The following is a 17,719-nucleotide window of genomic DNA, read 5'->3' as shown; positions in this document are numbered from 1 at the left end:
TGTGTGAATAAGGGTTATTAGTTTAGACTGTCTTACCTTTGGTATTAGTATTCCTGAGTTGTGCTGCCCATGCCTTGCTCTGATATTCTTGCTCACCGTGCACCCCTAGCACAGAGCTATTCCTTGGGCCCCAGAGGAAGCCCTGAGCCTCCATTCTGCCTATTTTTACAGAGGCTGCATTCACCCTGCTTCTTTACTGTGAGCTGCTGCAATGGGAAGACAGGCCATTACGGGAATTCCTACACTACCCATCCCAAACTGAGTGGCAGCGGAAAGAGGGGCTATGTAGAAAGATTATCCACTACTTCAACAAAGGCAAGGTAGGTGTCAGAAAGCAAGCCTTTGAACACTCAGGTTCTGCTGCAGCGTAGGGCATACTTGTTAAAAACACAGAGTAACTGAGGTTGGTGATGGATATCTTAACTCTTCATACATAAGTTTGAATTAGAATTCAGAAGTTGAAAAGAATAAACTGAGTCAAATATGTAAACTGATGTTTGTAAGTACCCGAAAGAAAGAACACACTATAATAATAAGAGGAAGATAAAGGTGTGGTCCAGTGTTAGAGATAGCCTTCACAGAGCTCTGGGTTCAGTTCTCAGCACCACAGAAAGACAAATGATGAAGGAAATAAGCAGTTCATTAGACTGAGGTCCACTGCAGCCTTCTTTGGGCACCTGTTAGATGGACCTATTGATGTAACAGGGACTTCATCACACAAATGGTCTGTTCTCCAAGTAGGCAACAGAGAATCTGAAGCCTAAAGTTATAATCTTTTCATAAAAGAAAAGTGACAGGCCCACTGCCAAGTCTTTGGAAACCCCTTTCTGCTTGATTGCCATAATTTTTTATAATTGACCTCAATTAAAAGGCTTATAGTCCCTTTATTAACTTAGTAAAGAAATACTGAGTATCTGCTATTGTTCTAGGATCTGAAAATAAAGAAACTTAGCTTTCTCCCTTGTGCAATTATCATTTAATATAGATAAATACAATAACAGTAAATATATTTTAATGAGCTAGCAAGAATTAGAGCAATTTATTCTGAGAAGTACCTCTTCTTGTGACAATAGTCAAGAGAGGCATGGAGGCTGAGACACTTGAGCAAAGCCCAGAAAGCTCTACATGAGATAGAAAACCACAGCGCTGTGTGGTACTCTCTATAAATGGTTCGGGGGACTGTGTTCCTTAAAATACATGAGTTGGGGCTAGCCTTTTGTTTTAGTGTTTCATGTATTCATAGTAGACTTACCAACCTAAAAATGCCTGAGGTGCTAAAGCCCTGTTCCTGTTTTTTATACAGAGCTGGGAGTTTGGAATCCCTCTGTGTAGAGAGCTGGCATGTCAGTATGAGAGCCTCTATGACTACCAGAGCCTCAGCTGGATCCGGGTAAGCTTTGTCACCTCCACCTCATCCCTGACCAAAGGCTCTGGGGCTTCCTGGCATCCGTTCCTGAGTGATTTTTTTTTGGTTTTTCGAGACAGGGTTTCTCTGTGTAGCCCTGGCTGTCCTGGAACTCACTCTGTAGACCAGGCTGGCCTCGAACTCAGAAATCAGCCTGCCTCTGCCTCCCAAGTGCTGGGATTAAAGGTGTGCGCCACCACCACCCGGCTCCTGAGTGATTCTTAAAGCCCTTAACTTAGTGTCATGGACAGAGACTAGATTTCTGCCCTCAGGATACTTGCAGTCTGATTGGGGAACAAAAGCACATACCTGACAAATGATTTAGTGATCCGAACCCTAAAAGCCATTTGTACTCAGGGAAAGAGGAAGGCATGATAGGATAGTGACTTCTAGGGGTGGGGGACTGCCTAGCTTCATGAAGAGATTTCTCATGGAATGGTTTTGTTCAGTGATGTATTATACAAAAAAACTTAATTTATTACTTGTGGGTGTTTAGGATACAAGGGAGGCATACATGATGATTGTGGAGTGAGAAGACTGCTCTTCGAGGTCTATTCTCTCCTGCCATCCTTACAGGGGTTCTGGAGGTCAAACCCAGGTCACCAGGCCCGTGCTGCCAGTGAGTGCTTGTACAGCTCACCGGCACCTAAAACTTTTATTAAGAAGGCTTTCCCCACTACATCTTATAGTCACTTAAGTACTTTGTCCTTTCTCCCTTCTTTGAGGCAAAATATTCAAATTATATTAAATGTCTGATAGATTTTGAAGGTCTTTGTAAAATGTTTCCTTATTGCTGGTGCTATCTTCTAAATTATGATATCTTACAATTTCATCAGCAGAGAAAGACTAGTGGTTTCAGAGCATCATCCACTATACCCTTATCTCTAGCTAAGACATTTGAGCAGAGACCAGAAATCTCTGCTCTAGACTGAGGTTTGGACAGGATTCTCTAAAATAGATTTTTGGCTAATTTGTAAAGGCTACTGCCTAAAGATGGTTAAATGTGAAGCTAGAATAGCTGTACTGAAAATCTTGCTGACTTTATAATGTTGGACATCATGGATATTAGTTACCTTTTCAAATTTAAAATCTCCTAAATTGGAACCAGTACCAGTGATGCTGGCAACTGAGACGTCTCAATTGTAGTTAGCATCTTAAGTCAAATGATAGGTGAACAAGAGTGGATGCAAATGGACTGATGTAATGGTAATAAGAAATGTTGGGAGATAGCTGCCAGCAACCCTAGTCAAGGATCAGTTGGTATAGCGAGTATCAGTCAAATCCGTGTTAAATATTTACCTGTCAAGTTCAGGTCTCAGATCTCCATTGTTCTGGGTCAATGCTCAGGGAGAATATTGAGAACAACCTCACAGGGATATAGTAGGCAGCCTTATTTTTATCCTCTCATCAGCTAGCAGTAAAGAAGAAAGGAGGGCTTTCCTCTTCTATAATGCACTTCCTGGAGAGAGGCTGGCAGTGTCTGTGGATTGCTTCTTTCTATCCACTATTGAATGCCATGCTCCTCTCTAGAAGATAGCATCTAGCTGAGTCTAGGAGGACCTGCTTGGGGTACTAACCATATCTTCATTGTTAACAGAAAATGGAGGCCAGCTACTATGACAACATTATAGAGCAGCAACGCCTGGAGCCTGAGTTCTTCCGGGTTGGCTTTTATGGCAGGAAGTTTCCTTTCTTCCTTCGGGTGAGTCTATTCAAGTAGTCACAATAATTTTGGTGTGTGTGTGATGGGGAGAAGGGAGTAGGTAGGTATGTACACGTTTACACATGAATGCAAAGTTCACTTTTAAAAAAGATTTATATGTATTTTTTAACTAAAAGTAGATTTAATAGAGTTAAAAAAAAAGAACTTTGGGGGGAGAACAGGGAAGAAATGGTTTATTCATCTTACGTTTTCACATTACTGTTCATCACCAAAGGAAGTCAGGACAGGAACTCAAACAGGGCAAGACCTGGAGGCAGGAGCTGATGCAGAGGCCATAAAGGGTGCTGCTTTACTGGCTTGCTCAGCCTGCTTTAAAAAAAAATTATCTTTAATTTTTTTTTACAGTCCAGTCATTATTCCCCTCCTGGTCTGCCCTCCAACATTTCCTCATTCCATTCTTTCCCCTCCCCTTTCTCCCTCCTTCTCCAAGAGGATATCCCCATCCCACCCTGCCAGGCCTTCCCACTCCCTGTGGCCTCAAGTCTCTCAAGGGTTAGGTACATCTTCTCTTACTGAGGCCAGACCAGACAGTCCTACTATATATGTGGGCGGGAAGGGGGCTCAGACCAGCAAGTGTATGCTGCCTGGTTGGTGGCTCAGTGTCTGAGAGATCTTGGGAGTCTGGGTTAGTTAAGACTGCTCTTCTTCCTATGGGGTCACCCTCCTCCTCAATTTCTTTTAGCCTTTCCCTAATTCAACCACAGTGGTCCTCGAATTCAGTCCATTGGTTGGATGTAAGTATCTGCTTCTGTCTCAGTCAGCTATTTGTTGGGTCTCTCAGTGAACGACCATGCTAGGCTCCTGTCTGTAAGCACACCATAGTATCAGTAATAATGTCAGGCCTCGGAGCCTCCTCTTGAGATGGATCCCAATTTGGGCCTGTCACTGGATCTCCTCTTCCTCAGTCTCTTATCCATTTTTGTCCCTGGAGTTCTTTTAGACAGAAGTAATTCTGGGTCAGAGTTTTTGACTGTGAGATGGCAAGCCCATCCCTCCACTTGATGCCCTGTCTTTCTATTGGAGGTAGACTCTACAAGTTCCCTCTCCACACTGTTGGGCATTTCATCTAAGGTGCCTTCCTTTGAGTCCTGAGAGTCTCTTACCAACCAGGTCTTTGGTACATTCTAGAGGGTCCCCCCCACCTCCTACCTCCTGAGGTTGCATGTTTCCATTCATTCTGCTGGCCCTCAGGGCTTCATTCCTGTTCCACTCAATACCTGATCACGTTCCTCTTTTTTCCTCTCCCTCTCCTCTCCCACTCTAGTTCCTCCCTCCCTCTGCCCCCTATGATTGCTTTCTTCTCCCTCCCAACTGGGATTAAAGCATCCTCTCTTGGGCCCTTTGGCTTGTTAACCTTCTTGAGTTCTGTAGATTATATCCTGGGTATTCTGTACATTTTTGGCTAATATCCACTTATTAATGAGTACATATCATGCATATACTTTTGGGTCTGAGTTACCTCACTCAGGATGATATTTTTCTAGTTTCATCCATTTGTCTGCAAAACTCATGATGTCTCGTTCTTAATAGCTGAATAGTATTCCATTGTGTAAATGCACCACATTTTCTGTATCCATTTTTCTGTTGTGGGACATCTGGGTTGTTTCCAGTTTCTGGCTATCACAAATAAGGCTGCTATGAACATAGTGGAACACGTGCCCCTGTGGCATTTTGGGGCATCTTTTGGGTATATGCCCAAGAGTGGTTCCAAGGAACCTTCAGATTGATTTCCAGAGTGATTGTACCAGTTTGGAATCTCACCAGCAATGGAGGAGTGTTCCTCTTTCTCCACATCCTCACCAGCATGTGCTGTCACATGGATTCTACTGAGTACTTCTCTCCAAAGGACTAATAGTCAACTGAAGACATTTGGCTTTATTTAATATTGGCTGCCGCCTTTAATTCTATTCCAATCTGCAGTATTCTTTGTTTACTAGGAATGTGTCAGGAAGTGACTAGTGCTTTAAAATATCCTACATAAGTACCTTCCAACTTCTGCCTTAGTGCCTGGTACCTTTACTGTGACTCCTCTTACCCAATATGATTAGTATAGCCTTGATCTCAACAGTAGGCACATCTCTTCAGTGTTCATCTAAAATGTTTTTTCCTCTGGATGCACTGTAACCCATATAGGCAGGATGGCGAATTATTGGCTTAAAAAAGCCTAGAGGACAGTACACTTAGCTCTCAGGTCCCTGTGACAGCTCCCAGTGCTAAGGTCAGCTGCAGAAAGACAATGAAGCCTTTTTTAAGACACATGATAGCAACAGCAACTTTTCTCTTTCAGTGGGAGAAACATCTACAAAAAAACCTCTCTGGGAGGAGCTACTCTGAGCCAAACCTGTCTGCAAGGTGCAGGTTAATGGAGATACAGGTTGAATGTGGGGGTAGTCTGAAATCCGGGAGTGTGGGGAGATATGTGCTGTCCCTGACCGGCCATGTCCCTGTTGGGTCTCCAGCTATCTCAAACCCAGTGCTCTACTGGTGAGACCAAACCATCCCTTTGCAGCCCTACAGGGAGTATAATCAGTTCTGACCAAGAAGGACACAGATTTTAGAATCATCCCTGCCTGGATTATGTTACAATAGGGATTTTTTTTTCCCTTAGAAAGCAATTTTCTAACAGCTTCAGTAGCTTAGAGCAGATCTTCCACATTGTTGTTATTTCTATCTTTGGTGATGTCATCAACAGACCAATTCACAGTGCTCTGCCTGCTGTAGTTTTCCTTCAGGGGAAAATGCCATCATGCAGAGACATTTCTTCTTTACAGCACCTGGTCGTCTTTCCTAGCTTTACTCTTCTCACAGTAACTTCTATCCAGTGACATCCCTCTTCTGTACTGACATTTTCTGGTGAATTAGCATTTCCATTGGTAAATCTTGGACAAAGGGGAAATTTGCACAAGGGTTTGAAGCTTCCATGAGAAGTGGTGCAGAAGTTAGGCTACCAGACATTTACCATGGCTTACCCCAGAGGTGGTGTGTGGCTTTATTTATTCAATGCAATCTATATGATGCAGAGAGATCTATAGAGCCTGTGCCTCTGGGCTGTATTCCATTGACATTTACTGTTCTCAGATGGCTTAAAGCTGTCTTTGTGAATCAAGTGCTGGAACTGTATTTAAAGCCTAGAACTAGCTCTGATTGTCCCTGGTTCCAATATCTTAATACATTTCAGTGCCCAGAAACCTCAGCCAACAAATGGGAAAGATCACACGACCCCCAATATATTTAAGATCTCATTAGGAAAATTGCTTTAGCCAGTGAGCAATAAGTTTAATATATCAAGAGACTTCTGGTTCCCTGAGTGTTGGAGGAGGACAGGGACTCAGTCTACTAAAAGTCTAGACATCCATATTTAAGATGTAAAGCTGATCAGCTTTCACTTTTCTAGGAAGTACTCATTCTTGGATAAAAGAAAAAATATCTATACTATAACAGATAATACAAGAGGGACAGAAAACTCTTTCTACTTAACAATTATAATTCCTAAGAACATTTTAAGGACTAGGCTTCCATGACCTATAATGACCATCCAGCCCAGGCACTTAAAAAGTGGCATATTTGTTACTCCAATAATTAAAGGTACTATAATAGTCTGGTGTGATGGTTTATGCTTACAGTCCCAACCCTTGGGATCTAAGGCAGGCAAATTATAAGTTCAAGGTCAGCCTGAGCTGCATTCTGAGTTGTAGAGCAATCTAGGCTCTTAAGTGGAGAGCCCTTGTCTAATTAAATTTGGAGATAGAAGTGGGAGCCAAGTGTAACTGTGTGTCCTGTACTCCTCTCACTTGGGAGGGGGAGGCAGGAGGAGCAGAAAGGGTCAGCGTCTTCCTAGGGTACATAGTGAGTTTGAGGCCAGTCTGAGCTACATGAGACCTTATCTCCAAAAAAAAAAAAAGTAATAGTTGAACTAAAGGTCAGTAAAAGAGGTGAAAAGAAATGTACAGTAACTAGAAATCAAGAGCACCTCCAAAAAGTCCTGAGACAGATCAGTTTCTTTGGTTCTTTTATCTTTACAAAGGATACTTGACTGTCATTGTATTCTCAACCCCAATTTGTAAATCATATCTAATTCATGGTACATTCTAAGACTGCTAAGGTCTGAAAATCCAAAATAACCCAAGCAGGCGTAAGACTCCACACAAAGCAAGATCTTTATTTGAATTAGGAAGCAGAAACTGACCAGCCAGGGACAACAGCACAGACTCTGACTGACTGTGTTCTCACCTGTTCATCTTAGTAAGGATTTAAGCAGATGACAAAAATGTATTGCAGTCAGTCCCCTACTGATCTGTCAGGGCTACAGAACAGACTCCAGAGCTGAATTACCACCCTAAACCAGAATGTTACAGAGTTTTTAAGCTTGAAAACCACAAATACCTATGCCAGGTTGCAGTTACAATTTTCCATCAATCCAAATCATTCTTTCTTTTTTTTCATGGTTAGGAACAATCATTATGTTTTAGGGAACAAAAGAAGGAGGAGGATGGAATTGGCTAGGTATCTGGAAAGCTCCCCCTGGAGCCTGAGAACTTGAACTTAATTTTACCTTATGATCAAAATGGAGTCTGAAAACAAAATGGCAGTACTTAGGATAAGTCTCATCCTGTTTTTGATCCGAACAAGACATCATAATTTTGGATGAGGTAAATTCAATGCCTGTTGTCTTATATTTATTTCTTCTAAGCAAGAATACTCTATCAACTTCAAGGTCACTTTCACCTTCACAATGTACATCTCACTGAACATGTCAGTGTCTCAGATTGGTAGAACTTCTGGACAGGAAGGACTAGGCATAGAGCCTGTATCCTATGCTTGCAAGTAACAGTCTGGCTGTTCATTGTGGCCTCAAAAGCTTCAATAATGGAAGAAAAACAAAAAATATTAGGAAGTATCACTTGTCAGTCTATTCCTCCTGCTTACAGAAAGTAGTACCTACTAGCTGATCATGCATACAGATTTCCCTGGCTTTTTTTTTCTTTTTTTTTTTAATTGGATATTTTATTTACATTTCAGATGTTATCCCCTAACCCCATTTCCCCCCACCCAGGAACCCCCTATCCCATTCCCCCTTCTCCTGCTTCTATGAGGATGTGCCCCCACCCACCCAACCACTCCCACCTCCCCACCCTCGAATTCCCCCACAGAATTCGAGGAAGGGATATCCAGCCTTCACAGGACCAAGGACTTCCTCTCCCACCTATGCCCAACAGGGCCATCCTCCCCTACATATACAGCTGGAACCATGGGTCCCTCCCTATGTGCTCCCAGACTGGTGGTTTAGACCCTGGTTGGTTAGTATTGTTGCTTGCTTAACCACATGGTATCTTCCTTTCCTTAAGTTGCTCAGTTTATCTATGGCAAATGGAGATAGATCGCACAAAGTAAGTAGAAAGTAGGCAACCAGATCTTTTTGTGGAGATGCTTGCATTTGCTTACATGGTTCAGCTACTCCTGCACCACCCATAAGTATATAAGCCATCTGTTTCTTTAGTTCACTCAGCTTGGTTTCTTTGGGTCATCTGCCTCCTTCACCTCACAATTATGATTATCTAATAATCTTCAAGGAGACAGGAAAACATCCAGCCCTCTTTTCTTGGGAGAATCCTGTTTCTCTTCATATGATCCATGAATAAATTACGGGGATTATGTGCATGATAGTGGATGTTGAAAAAGCCAGTTCTTCAAAGTTACAATAAAGCCTCTATGTCCATGGGTTACACATCTGCAGATTCAACCAACCACAAACAGAACATCTTGGGGGAAATTCATCTATACCAAACGTATACAGACATGTTTTTTTTTTTTGTCATCATTATAGTACAATATAACAAGTCTTACAGAATTTATATCCTGGTATTTTAAATACCCTAAAAATGACTTGAAGTAGCTGGGTGTGGTGGCACATGCATTTAATCTCAGCACTGGGAGGCAGAGATAGGTGGATCTCTGTGAGTTCAAGGCCAGCCTGGTCTACAGAGCTAGTTCCAATACAATCAGGGCTACACAGAGAAACCCTATCTCAGAAAAACCTAATAACGATGATGACGATGACAACTTGCAATATACAAGAAAATATGCTCTGCCTATAGATGAAGGTATACCTTTACATAAGGGTTTTTGGAGTCTTTGCTGATAACAGATTTCATTCTGATTCCTCCAAATATATGGCTCATTCTTATTTGAATTGACCCATAATGATAGGTTGAGGTCCTCCAAAGGCTGGCCTGTGATCATCTCTGCCCCAGGAAGTATACAGCTGCTCTTATATTGATATGCTTTTTCTGCCTCTTTCTTTTCCTTTTCTCCCTACCCTTAAAACTCCCCCTTTCACTAAGACGTGTCAAGATGGGATGCCAGTGTGATGTAACTTGCTGAGATGGGTCTGGTGAGACAGCTGGGTGGACAGTATGGCTAGTAGGCTTTCTGAAGTTTGTTACTTGTGTGAATATGTATGTCTTTGTAAGTGTATGAACATGTGTGTGCACACATAAAGGTCAGAAAGGGGGTGCCACATGTCCTCACTCACTCTTTCCCTGATCCTTTGAGGCAGGATCTCTCCTGAACCTGGGTCTCACATTTTCTCCTCTAGGCTGGGAGACAACAAATCCCAGTAGTCCTGCCATCTCTGCTCACCTCAGAGCTGGGATTGCAGGTGTGTGTAAGACACCCAAATTTCACATGGTGCTAGACTTGAGCTCTGCTCCCCATGGCTGTGCAGCAAGCATTCGTAACCATTGAGCCATCTTCAGCCCCCTTCTAGGTGATTGTACTAGGGCTTCTAGCTTTTCACACCTGACCAGCTGTCAGGTACGCACAGCAACAGGAGTTAAGGGTGTTTTGTTGACAAGGAGACTTTAGTCCACAAAGAGAAAAGCTGAGACCTAACCTTAGCCAAATGTGTGGTACATGTCTGTAACCCCAGCATTCAGGAGTGTTCAGGAGGCTGAGAGAGGAGGATTGTTTCTAGTTCAAGGCTAGTCTGGCATGTATAATGAGACTGAGGAAGGGAAAGAGAGATAAAGACTGAGATTTGTTCTGCTGGTAGAGAAAATGATACTGATTTGTTCTGTTGACATGTTTGCAAAGAAATTTGCTACCAAAGTGGTTTATCAGTGGAATAAACAATAGATATTCATTATTTGTCAACACCATGACACTCACTCCTTATCATACATTCTAGTCTCTCCAGCTACCCTTGTGCCAGTTCTACAAACACATTATTTCTGTTTCTGCTTTCTTGTGGTTTGGCTGTTGCTTAGGTTGTTATCATATATACAGCTTGCTTGTCCCCACTCTTCTGTAACAGGCTTACCAAGTGGGCCTTTCATTACTTTTTTAAAACCTTGATTCTTCTAAAGTCCCTCCTGTACTTTGCTTCCCTTCAAGGAATTCCTCTTCATCCAGCTTCTTGGCTATCTGTACCCTTTCCCCACGACTACCACACCACAGAGACACCATTTACTCATTTGTCCCTCTCCTCTCCTGTCATTTCTCTTTAAGACAGGAACTGGGTACTGTGTCCTTATCTGTACCCATTCTGGTACAAAGGAGGCTCCTAGGGTATGTTTACGGGATGTGTAACTGCTAACACGTAGAGATGGATTCGAGGTACGTGCAAGGTATAGAATACACTTGGTTTTGCAGAACAAGGAATATGTGTGCCGTGGTCATGACTATGAGAGACTAGAAGCCTTCCAGCAGAGGATGCTCAGCGAGTTCCCGCAAGCCGTTGCTATGCAGCACCCCAATCATCCTGATGATGCCATCCTACAGTGTGATGCTCAGTGTATCTTTTGAAACTTGGTAGAGTGGGAAGGGCTGGGATCCTGAAAGGTAAGTCCCACCCAGCCAACCATTCCTCTACCGTGTGGCTGGCCTTGTACCTTTATTTAGGCTACCTGTCATCCTAAACCTGAGTGTCTTTACTATTGAACCCACATTTAGCAAGACATTCATTGGAATGCTATTAGCCAGGGATGGACCTTATAAATAGTAATAAGCTGAGCATCAAGACCTAATAGTCAGGCTAGTTACTATCATGAGTTTAATGTCTATGCTGGACGCTGTGGGGCTAGTCAGGCAGTCAGGACCAGTCACTGGATGAGGTTATTATTGTTCCAACAATGCTTTGAGCACAGGTTTATTCTGCTTTTACCCTCTGTTCTGCTTCCTTGTGCAGTTATTGTCCATGTCTTTGTTAAATTGCCTGTAGCAGAGTGACAGAAAGGAGGAGGATAGCGAATGCCTTTGATTTGATGGCACTTGAAAGTTTGAGTGAAAACACTGGCCTGCCCCTCACTACCCACTTTACACAGCTTTCTTTAAAATTGTATGCTAGTCACCATGTGGCACCAGAGAAAGGAGGGCAAATAGACTCCCATTCAGGTTCTCTTCACAAAGATGTCAGTATTCTAATTAACAGGTTGTTTAGACTGGGCCTATGACACAGGCCTGTAATCCAAGTTACTTGAGAGGCTAAAGCAGGAAGATACCAAGTTTAAGACCTCCCTAAGATACAGGGTGAATTCAGTGCTAACCTGGGTAATTTAGTAAGACCCTATGCCAAAATACAAAGGAGGCTAAATCTATAACCCAGTGGATACGCAGTTACCTATCATTCCCACTGCAGAGCCTTGGTTTCAAGACCTAATGTCACCAAAAAATAAAAAAGAAAGAAAGAAGGAAATGAAATGACAAAACCCAAAAGGATGTTTTATAGTAAAGCTATTTAGCTACTACTACAGATAGTCCCAGACACTTATTCCTATGGCGTGGATATTACATCTGCTTACTCAATCCCACTCTTTTGTTTGTTTGTTTGTTTGTTTGTGGTTTTTTGTTTGTTTGTTTTTCTTGTTTTTTGAGACAGGGTTTCTCTGTGTGGCTCTGGCTGTCCTGGAACTCACTCTGTAGACCAGGCTAGCCTCGAACTCAGAAATCCACCTGCCTCTGCCTCCCAAGTGCTGGGATTAAAGGCGTGTGCCACCACTGCCCGGCTCAATCCCACTCTTAAAAGGACAGCACAGGACACTTGCCATTTCACCTTGGGCAAATGTTCATGACATTCACTGTTGGACCAGGAGGGAAGGGGGCAGATAGGGAGCTTTGTCTAACTGTGCTTAGGTCTGCTCTGCACCCTAAGATGCCCCGCCCCCAACCACAGCTCCAGTAAGGAACAGGGCTATAGTGTACTACATCAAGGCGATAAGTGGCTCCCATCCCAGCCTTTTTCTTTGTCAAGTCTGGATTTCTCCTTCATGTCTTGTCCAGATTTACAGATCTATGCAGTGACACCTATTCCAGATTATGTGGATGTTCTACAAATGGATAGAGTACCCGATCGTGTCAAGAGCTTCTATCGTGTCAACAATGTGAGGAAGTTCCGGTATGATAGACCTTTCCACAAAGGTCCCAAGGACAAAGACAATGAATTCAAGGTAAAGGGGACAGGAAACTGAATGCAGTGCCCATAGCAAGTCTGGGGCAAACCTGCTTCTTTGGAACTCAGGCCAAGTGTAGCAAAACTTGTCTAGCTTCTTTTACTTATCTGTGCCCTCCCTGCAGAGCCTGTGGATTGAGCGCACCACGCTGACACTGACCCACAGTTTGCCTGGCATCTCTCGGTGGTTTGAAGTAGAAAGAAGGGAACTGGTAAGCTAGACCTCAGAAGGTTTAAATTCCCTTTTTCCTCAGCTTCATATCCAGGGAGCTTTCTCTAAGGACTAAAGAAAGAACAAACTTTGGTCATCTGCCTGGCCTTAGTTCCCTAAGGCCAGTTCTATGCCAGAAGCTTTGATATCTTCTCTTATCTAGACCACAGTACACTCTTGGGCTTCAGATATTTTTCAATTTACAAATGAAAAGAAAAATTCTCTGTGATTCAAGAAGCCAGAAATCCCTGATATCGAAACTGACCCTCCTCACTATTCCCTGCACCTGCAGTGTCTGGAACCAGAAGAGGAATTAGAGAACACCTAGGAAGTGTTCTGTCCACAGAAATGAGGAGGCAGAATTAGCTCTGTTCTCAGGAATGTGATGAAGAGTTAATACACCTGAGAGGACTCTGTGTCGTGTGCCCCCAGGTGGAGGTGAGCCCTCTGGAGAATGCCATCCAGGTAGTTGAGAATAAGAACCAGGAACTTCGAGCTCTGATCAGCCAGTATCAGCACAAACAAGTACATGGCAACATCAATCTACTCAGCATGTGCCTGAATGGAGTCATTGATGCTGCTGTCAATGGAGGCATTGCACGCTACCAGGAGGTGAGGTGAAGACATTGACCAAACCCAGACAGGCAGCCTGGCTAACAACACAGCTCATTAGCTCCTTTTCCCAAACTTATAACCTCCTTGGAAAACGTTCCAAACTAGCCCTCTTCTGGATGAAGTAGCTAGTTTGTGGTGGTTCTGAGATAAAATTGTAAATTCTTGGCCACTCTCTGTTTCTGTAGCACAGATCTTTGTTGGTACTTCCCCTCTCCTAATCTCTGTGAGATGGATAACTTATCTGATTACAGAAATTAAGTATCCTCCTGGGGTCCTTAAGAAACCCAGTCCTTCATGAACCAGGCTACCTAAGAAACTAGTGCACATCATCAGGCCACTGGCTCTGCCTGGCATACCCAGGCCATCTAAACTTTGTAAGAAGCCAGAGCTAGCATCCAGCCTTGGGAGATTAGGCCCCACCTCTAGTCTTTCCCAGGCACAGAAAATACACATTTCCTAACTGATAAATTTTTCAGTGAGGCCAGGCTGGAGGTACTGGAAAGACACCTATGAGGAAGCAACCTGGTTGTCTTTTAAGGGCTTCATCTGAATAGTAATCTTAGGAAGAGTCTTCATTACCTGACCTTTCCTTTCACAGGCCTTTTTTGATAAAGATTATATCACCAAGCACCCAGGAGATACTGAGAAGATCTCCCAGCTCAAAGAACTAATGCAGGAACAGGTATGCCTTGTAGGGCACAGCCAGTGAGAAAAGTCATATACTATAAAAATGACCCAGTTCTCAGAGGCTGCTCCCTGCTTAACAGAGAGACCTTATTTGGCAATTCCCATAGGTCCATGTTCTTGGAGTTGGGCTGGCGGTTCATGAGAAGTTTGTGCATCCAGAAATGCGGCCTCTGCATAAGAAGCTGATTGATCAGTTCCAGATGATGAGGGCCAGTCTGTATCATGTAAGCTGACCCCATACGTGCCCAGATTTAGAATCAAACTTCACTTCCTCTAGGCCTATAATACAAGCAAAGAAAAGTAGGGGGAGGGGGTTGAGGTGAGAGAGAAGCTGTACCTGCCACAGGGGCCTGGGGAGGTGAGGTAGTGGGCACTGTACCCAAAGCAAGTGGTTCAGTACCCTCCCTCTCTTTGGTTCAGTCGCTCCCAAAAGGAGTCAGAATCAGAGACAAATAACATTTTCCTGGCACTGTCCTAATACTAATAGAGTTTTGCACGTACAGAAAGGGCTCATATGCAGGAATTTCTTTGGAGGTATTTTTCTTTCCAAGAACCTTAAGAATAACGGCATGACCTGAGAAGGCCCTCTTGTCAGCTCTGTTCCTTTCTCTGTACCAATTTTCTTCTCCCCATGTGTAGGCCTCCTCTCCTTCCTTCATTCTTTCCCTCTAACTTTCTTTCTTCCCATCTCAGTCTCCTCCATAGAATGCTATGACCCAGGATCACATCTAAGAAAGTTTTTGGCACTAAGTCTTTTAATTCTAGATGCTCTTAGAAGTGTTAGGCAGTTCTAAGGCTACACCAGTCCGCAAAGCCCTGTCTCCTTATTCTCTATAGCAAGTTTGGACTAAGAACTAATATTCACAGGCATTAGTTAAAAAAAAACAACAAAAAACCTGTAATCCAGGATCAGTTTTCCTTGGCATGATCTTAAAATGGAGTGATGGCTAGTTGAAGACAAGATTCAGGTGGTCCTGAGTCCCCAAGTCCCTATTCACGTCACATACCCTTACCCAATATTTAACCACAGGGATGATTGTAAATTATTTCTAGAATAGACTTTCTGTTAAATATTCTGGCTCCCAGACCTAAGTGGCCATGAGCCAAATTACCTGCCAGTACCTGTCAAACTCTCATTTTACTGAGGGCTACCAAGTACAAGTACTAGGAAAACAGAAATATAGCTGTCAGATGGTGGGCATGCTGTTCTAGAGAAGTTCCTCTAGGGGTGATGTAAAGTCTTGGGGAAGGCTGAGCCATCCAAGGACCCAGTGAGCTTGTCCCTCTTGGAACTGGCCTGCTTTGTTCTTGGATGCTTCAGGTTGTGGCTCTTTTAGTCCCTCCAGATTCCCAGGGCAGGCTTCAGCTGGTTCCTTGCCAAGAGTGGACAGCATGAATAGCAGAATAGGGAAAGAAGCTCGTCATAGTGTGAGAGACTGACCCACTTTCCAGAAAAATTTCTATAGCTCACAAAATGTCTCCTTCCTGGGAGGGTCCTCCATGGTGTTTCATGTGAAAGATGCAGAACATAAAGTAAAGCTGAGGTGGCTGTTAAGTAAAGAACTTGAGTAGCGTCACTGAGTCTGATGGGGAGTCCACCTTATTACACTGGCTCCAGTAAACACGGCTGGGCTCTGCTCCATGCCGACTCCTTATCCCAACTGGTAGCCCAGGTAATGTAGAGCTTGGCACCACAGGAGGTTCCCTGTCACATCTCTGCAGTCAGATGACTACAACAAAGGCACAGAGTGTTTGTCCATATGCATCCAGGTCCATACTGTGCACATTACAGAAACATAGTGTAACACTATGCCTGCTTTAGCAGAAGAAAGTCAAAAATGTGCTCCTTTTAGTGCAGCTCAGAAACATACCCAGCAGACAGGAGCTTTTTGTCTATCGTATATTACAAGAAACTTGAGAAAACCTGGAAAGTTGTCACAGAGACCAATATATTTTCTGTCACTCAGTGGGAAGTTAGATTAGAAGTTTCTGCCAAGAAGTCTACATACTTCATAAGAATTTAATTATGCTAAAATAGAACTGTGCTGTTTTCAGTTACTTACATCAGCACTTTGTTTCCTGTTTCCTTATAGACTGCATCACAGGCAACTTAACTCAGGTCAGTAAGAGCTGGGCCATATAGCAATCCAGTAAAACCCAGCATCAGTTCTTATGTAAGAGTTTGCACTCACTGACTCCTGAATAATCAGTTCTTCTTCTCCTCCATACCAGCCATTGCTCTGTATACTCTGAAATAAGGAAGCCTGTTAACACTCTCCTGTAAACGCAGATTCACTTCGGCCTGTTTCAGATGTGTCTCTCTTAGTGGAGTTTACCTGGGGCTTAATAGCATCTGGTCTAGATTCCAGTATGCTTAGGGGAGTATTTAGTAATGAAGGTATGATTGTCCAGAAGAAACCAGAAGTATATCATATGGTTCTCTTTTTGTTTGTCCATTTGTTTTACATTTTTACCAGCAGACAACTTCTCTACCCTTTGTCTAGCCTTTGGTCTCTGTGAACAAGCATTCATTTCTCAACAGGAATTTCCAGGTTTGGATAAGCTAAGTCCTGCATGTTCAGGCACCAGCACCCCACGGGGAAATATTCTGGCATCCCATAGCCCCATGAGTCCTGAGAACATCAAGATGACCCACAGACACAGGTATGGCACTAGAGCTGGGAAGGTTTCCTCCAGAGAGGTAAGACTGGGGAATAAGCATCAGAGAAAAAGAGCTGGAGAGAGTACTTGTGTATAACCATATCTCCTCTTACCCCCTTACCCCCAGAGCCATGCATTAAACAGCTTCTGCACTAGACATTCAGTAGCATCTGACCTGCATAAGAGAAGGCACACAGAGGAGGGGGCATTGAGATAAGTCTTGAAGGACAGACAGAGTTTGCTAGGCAGGAAACAGTCCAGGTTAGAAGAGTGATGGGACAGATAGGGCAAAGGAGCTCACACTTGCATAGTAGAAACAAGGTAGCCTAGCCAGCACTGCAGAGGTGCGGATTTCTGAGCATGGCAGGGGGCCAGGGCCCGCTCAGCGTGGGCCTTGTTTATATGTGCCTTTGGATAAGACCCCAAAAAGCATGAAGATTGTTGATTGTTTTTGAGGAAGAGAATAATAATAATGATGGTGGTGTGGCATTCAAGTAATGACTGCTCAAAACTCACGAGTTCTGACCTGAGCAGTCTCAAGTGGAAATTCTCAAAGCCTTTATGACAGGAAGGCAGGTTTAGGAAAGAAATCTACTACAAAGAGTTTCACAATTAGATTTATTTTCCAGCATGCAGCTCAGTAGAGTGGCCACTCAGCTAATGAGAAGAGGAACAAATTAACAGAGGGCCTGCTAGTATTGAAAGAGGAAACGTTGTTGGGAAACTTGTAGCCATAGATAGTTTATATCTATTTCCTTTGATAGTGTCTTCATATCAGTAAGATGCCTCTGCTCTCAGATCAGATCTCATAATTGTGTATGCTGGGTTTGGCAATGTTCAGACTGACATTCCATAGAAAGAGTATAGGATCCTTCATCTGATTTATCATTTCTTTCTTTCATTCCTCCTGATAAACTGCTAGTACTTTCATACTGAATGGCTGTAGTCCATTTAACTCTAAAGAGAGATTGT

At 43.3% G+C, this 17,719-nt stretch overlaps 1 protein-coding gene across 1 annotated transcript in view; it reads left to right on the top strand.

Annotated features, from left to right (window-relative positions):
* The window catches only part of Dock3 (dedicator of cytokinesis 3), a 200,895-nt gene that overhangs the window by 168,688 nt on the left and 14,488 nt on the right, over positions 1-17,719 (top strand). The window contains exons 34-43 of the mRNA XM_028756841.1: positions 172-320; positions 1,304-1,390; positions 3,003-3,107; positions 10,779-10,920; positions 12,405-12,571; positions 12,699-12,785; positions 13,217-13,396; positions 13,998-14,081; positions 14,194-14,310; positions 16,629-16,750. Of these exons, the coding sequence (XP_028612674.1) occupies positions 172-320; positions 1,304-1,390; positions 3,003-3,107; positions 10,779-10,920; positions 12,405-12,571; positions 12,699-12,785; positions 13,217-13,396; positions 13,998-14,081; positions 14,194-14,310; positions 16,629-16,750 (1,240 nt within the window). The remainder of the gene's footprint in view (positions 1-171; positions 321-1,303; positions 1,391-3,002; positions 3,108-10,778; positions 10,921-12,404; positions 12,572-12,698; positions 12,786-13,216; positions 13,397-13,997; positions 14,082-14,193; positions 14,311-16,628; positions 16,751-17,719) is intronic.

The sequence above is a fragment of the Grammomys surdaster genome, unplaced genomic scaffold, assembly GCF_004785775.1.
Source record: "Grammomys surdaster isolate TR1022 unplaced genomic scaffold, NIH_TR_1.0 126131, whole genome shotgun sequence".
NCBI lineage: Eukaryota > Metazoa > Chordata > Mammalia > Rodentia > Muridae > Grammomys > Grammomys surdaster.
This window is presented reverse-complemented; position numbering and strand designations above follow the sequence as displayed.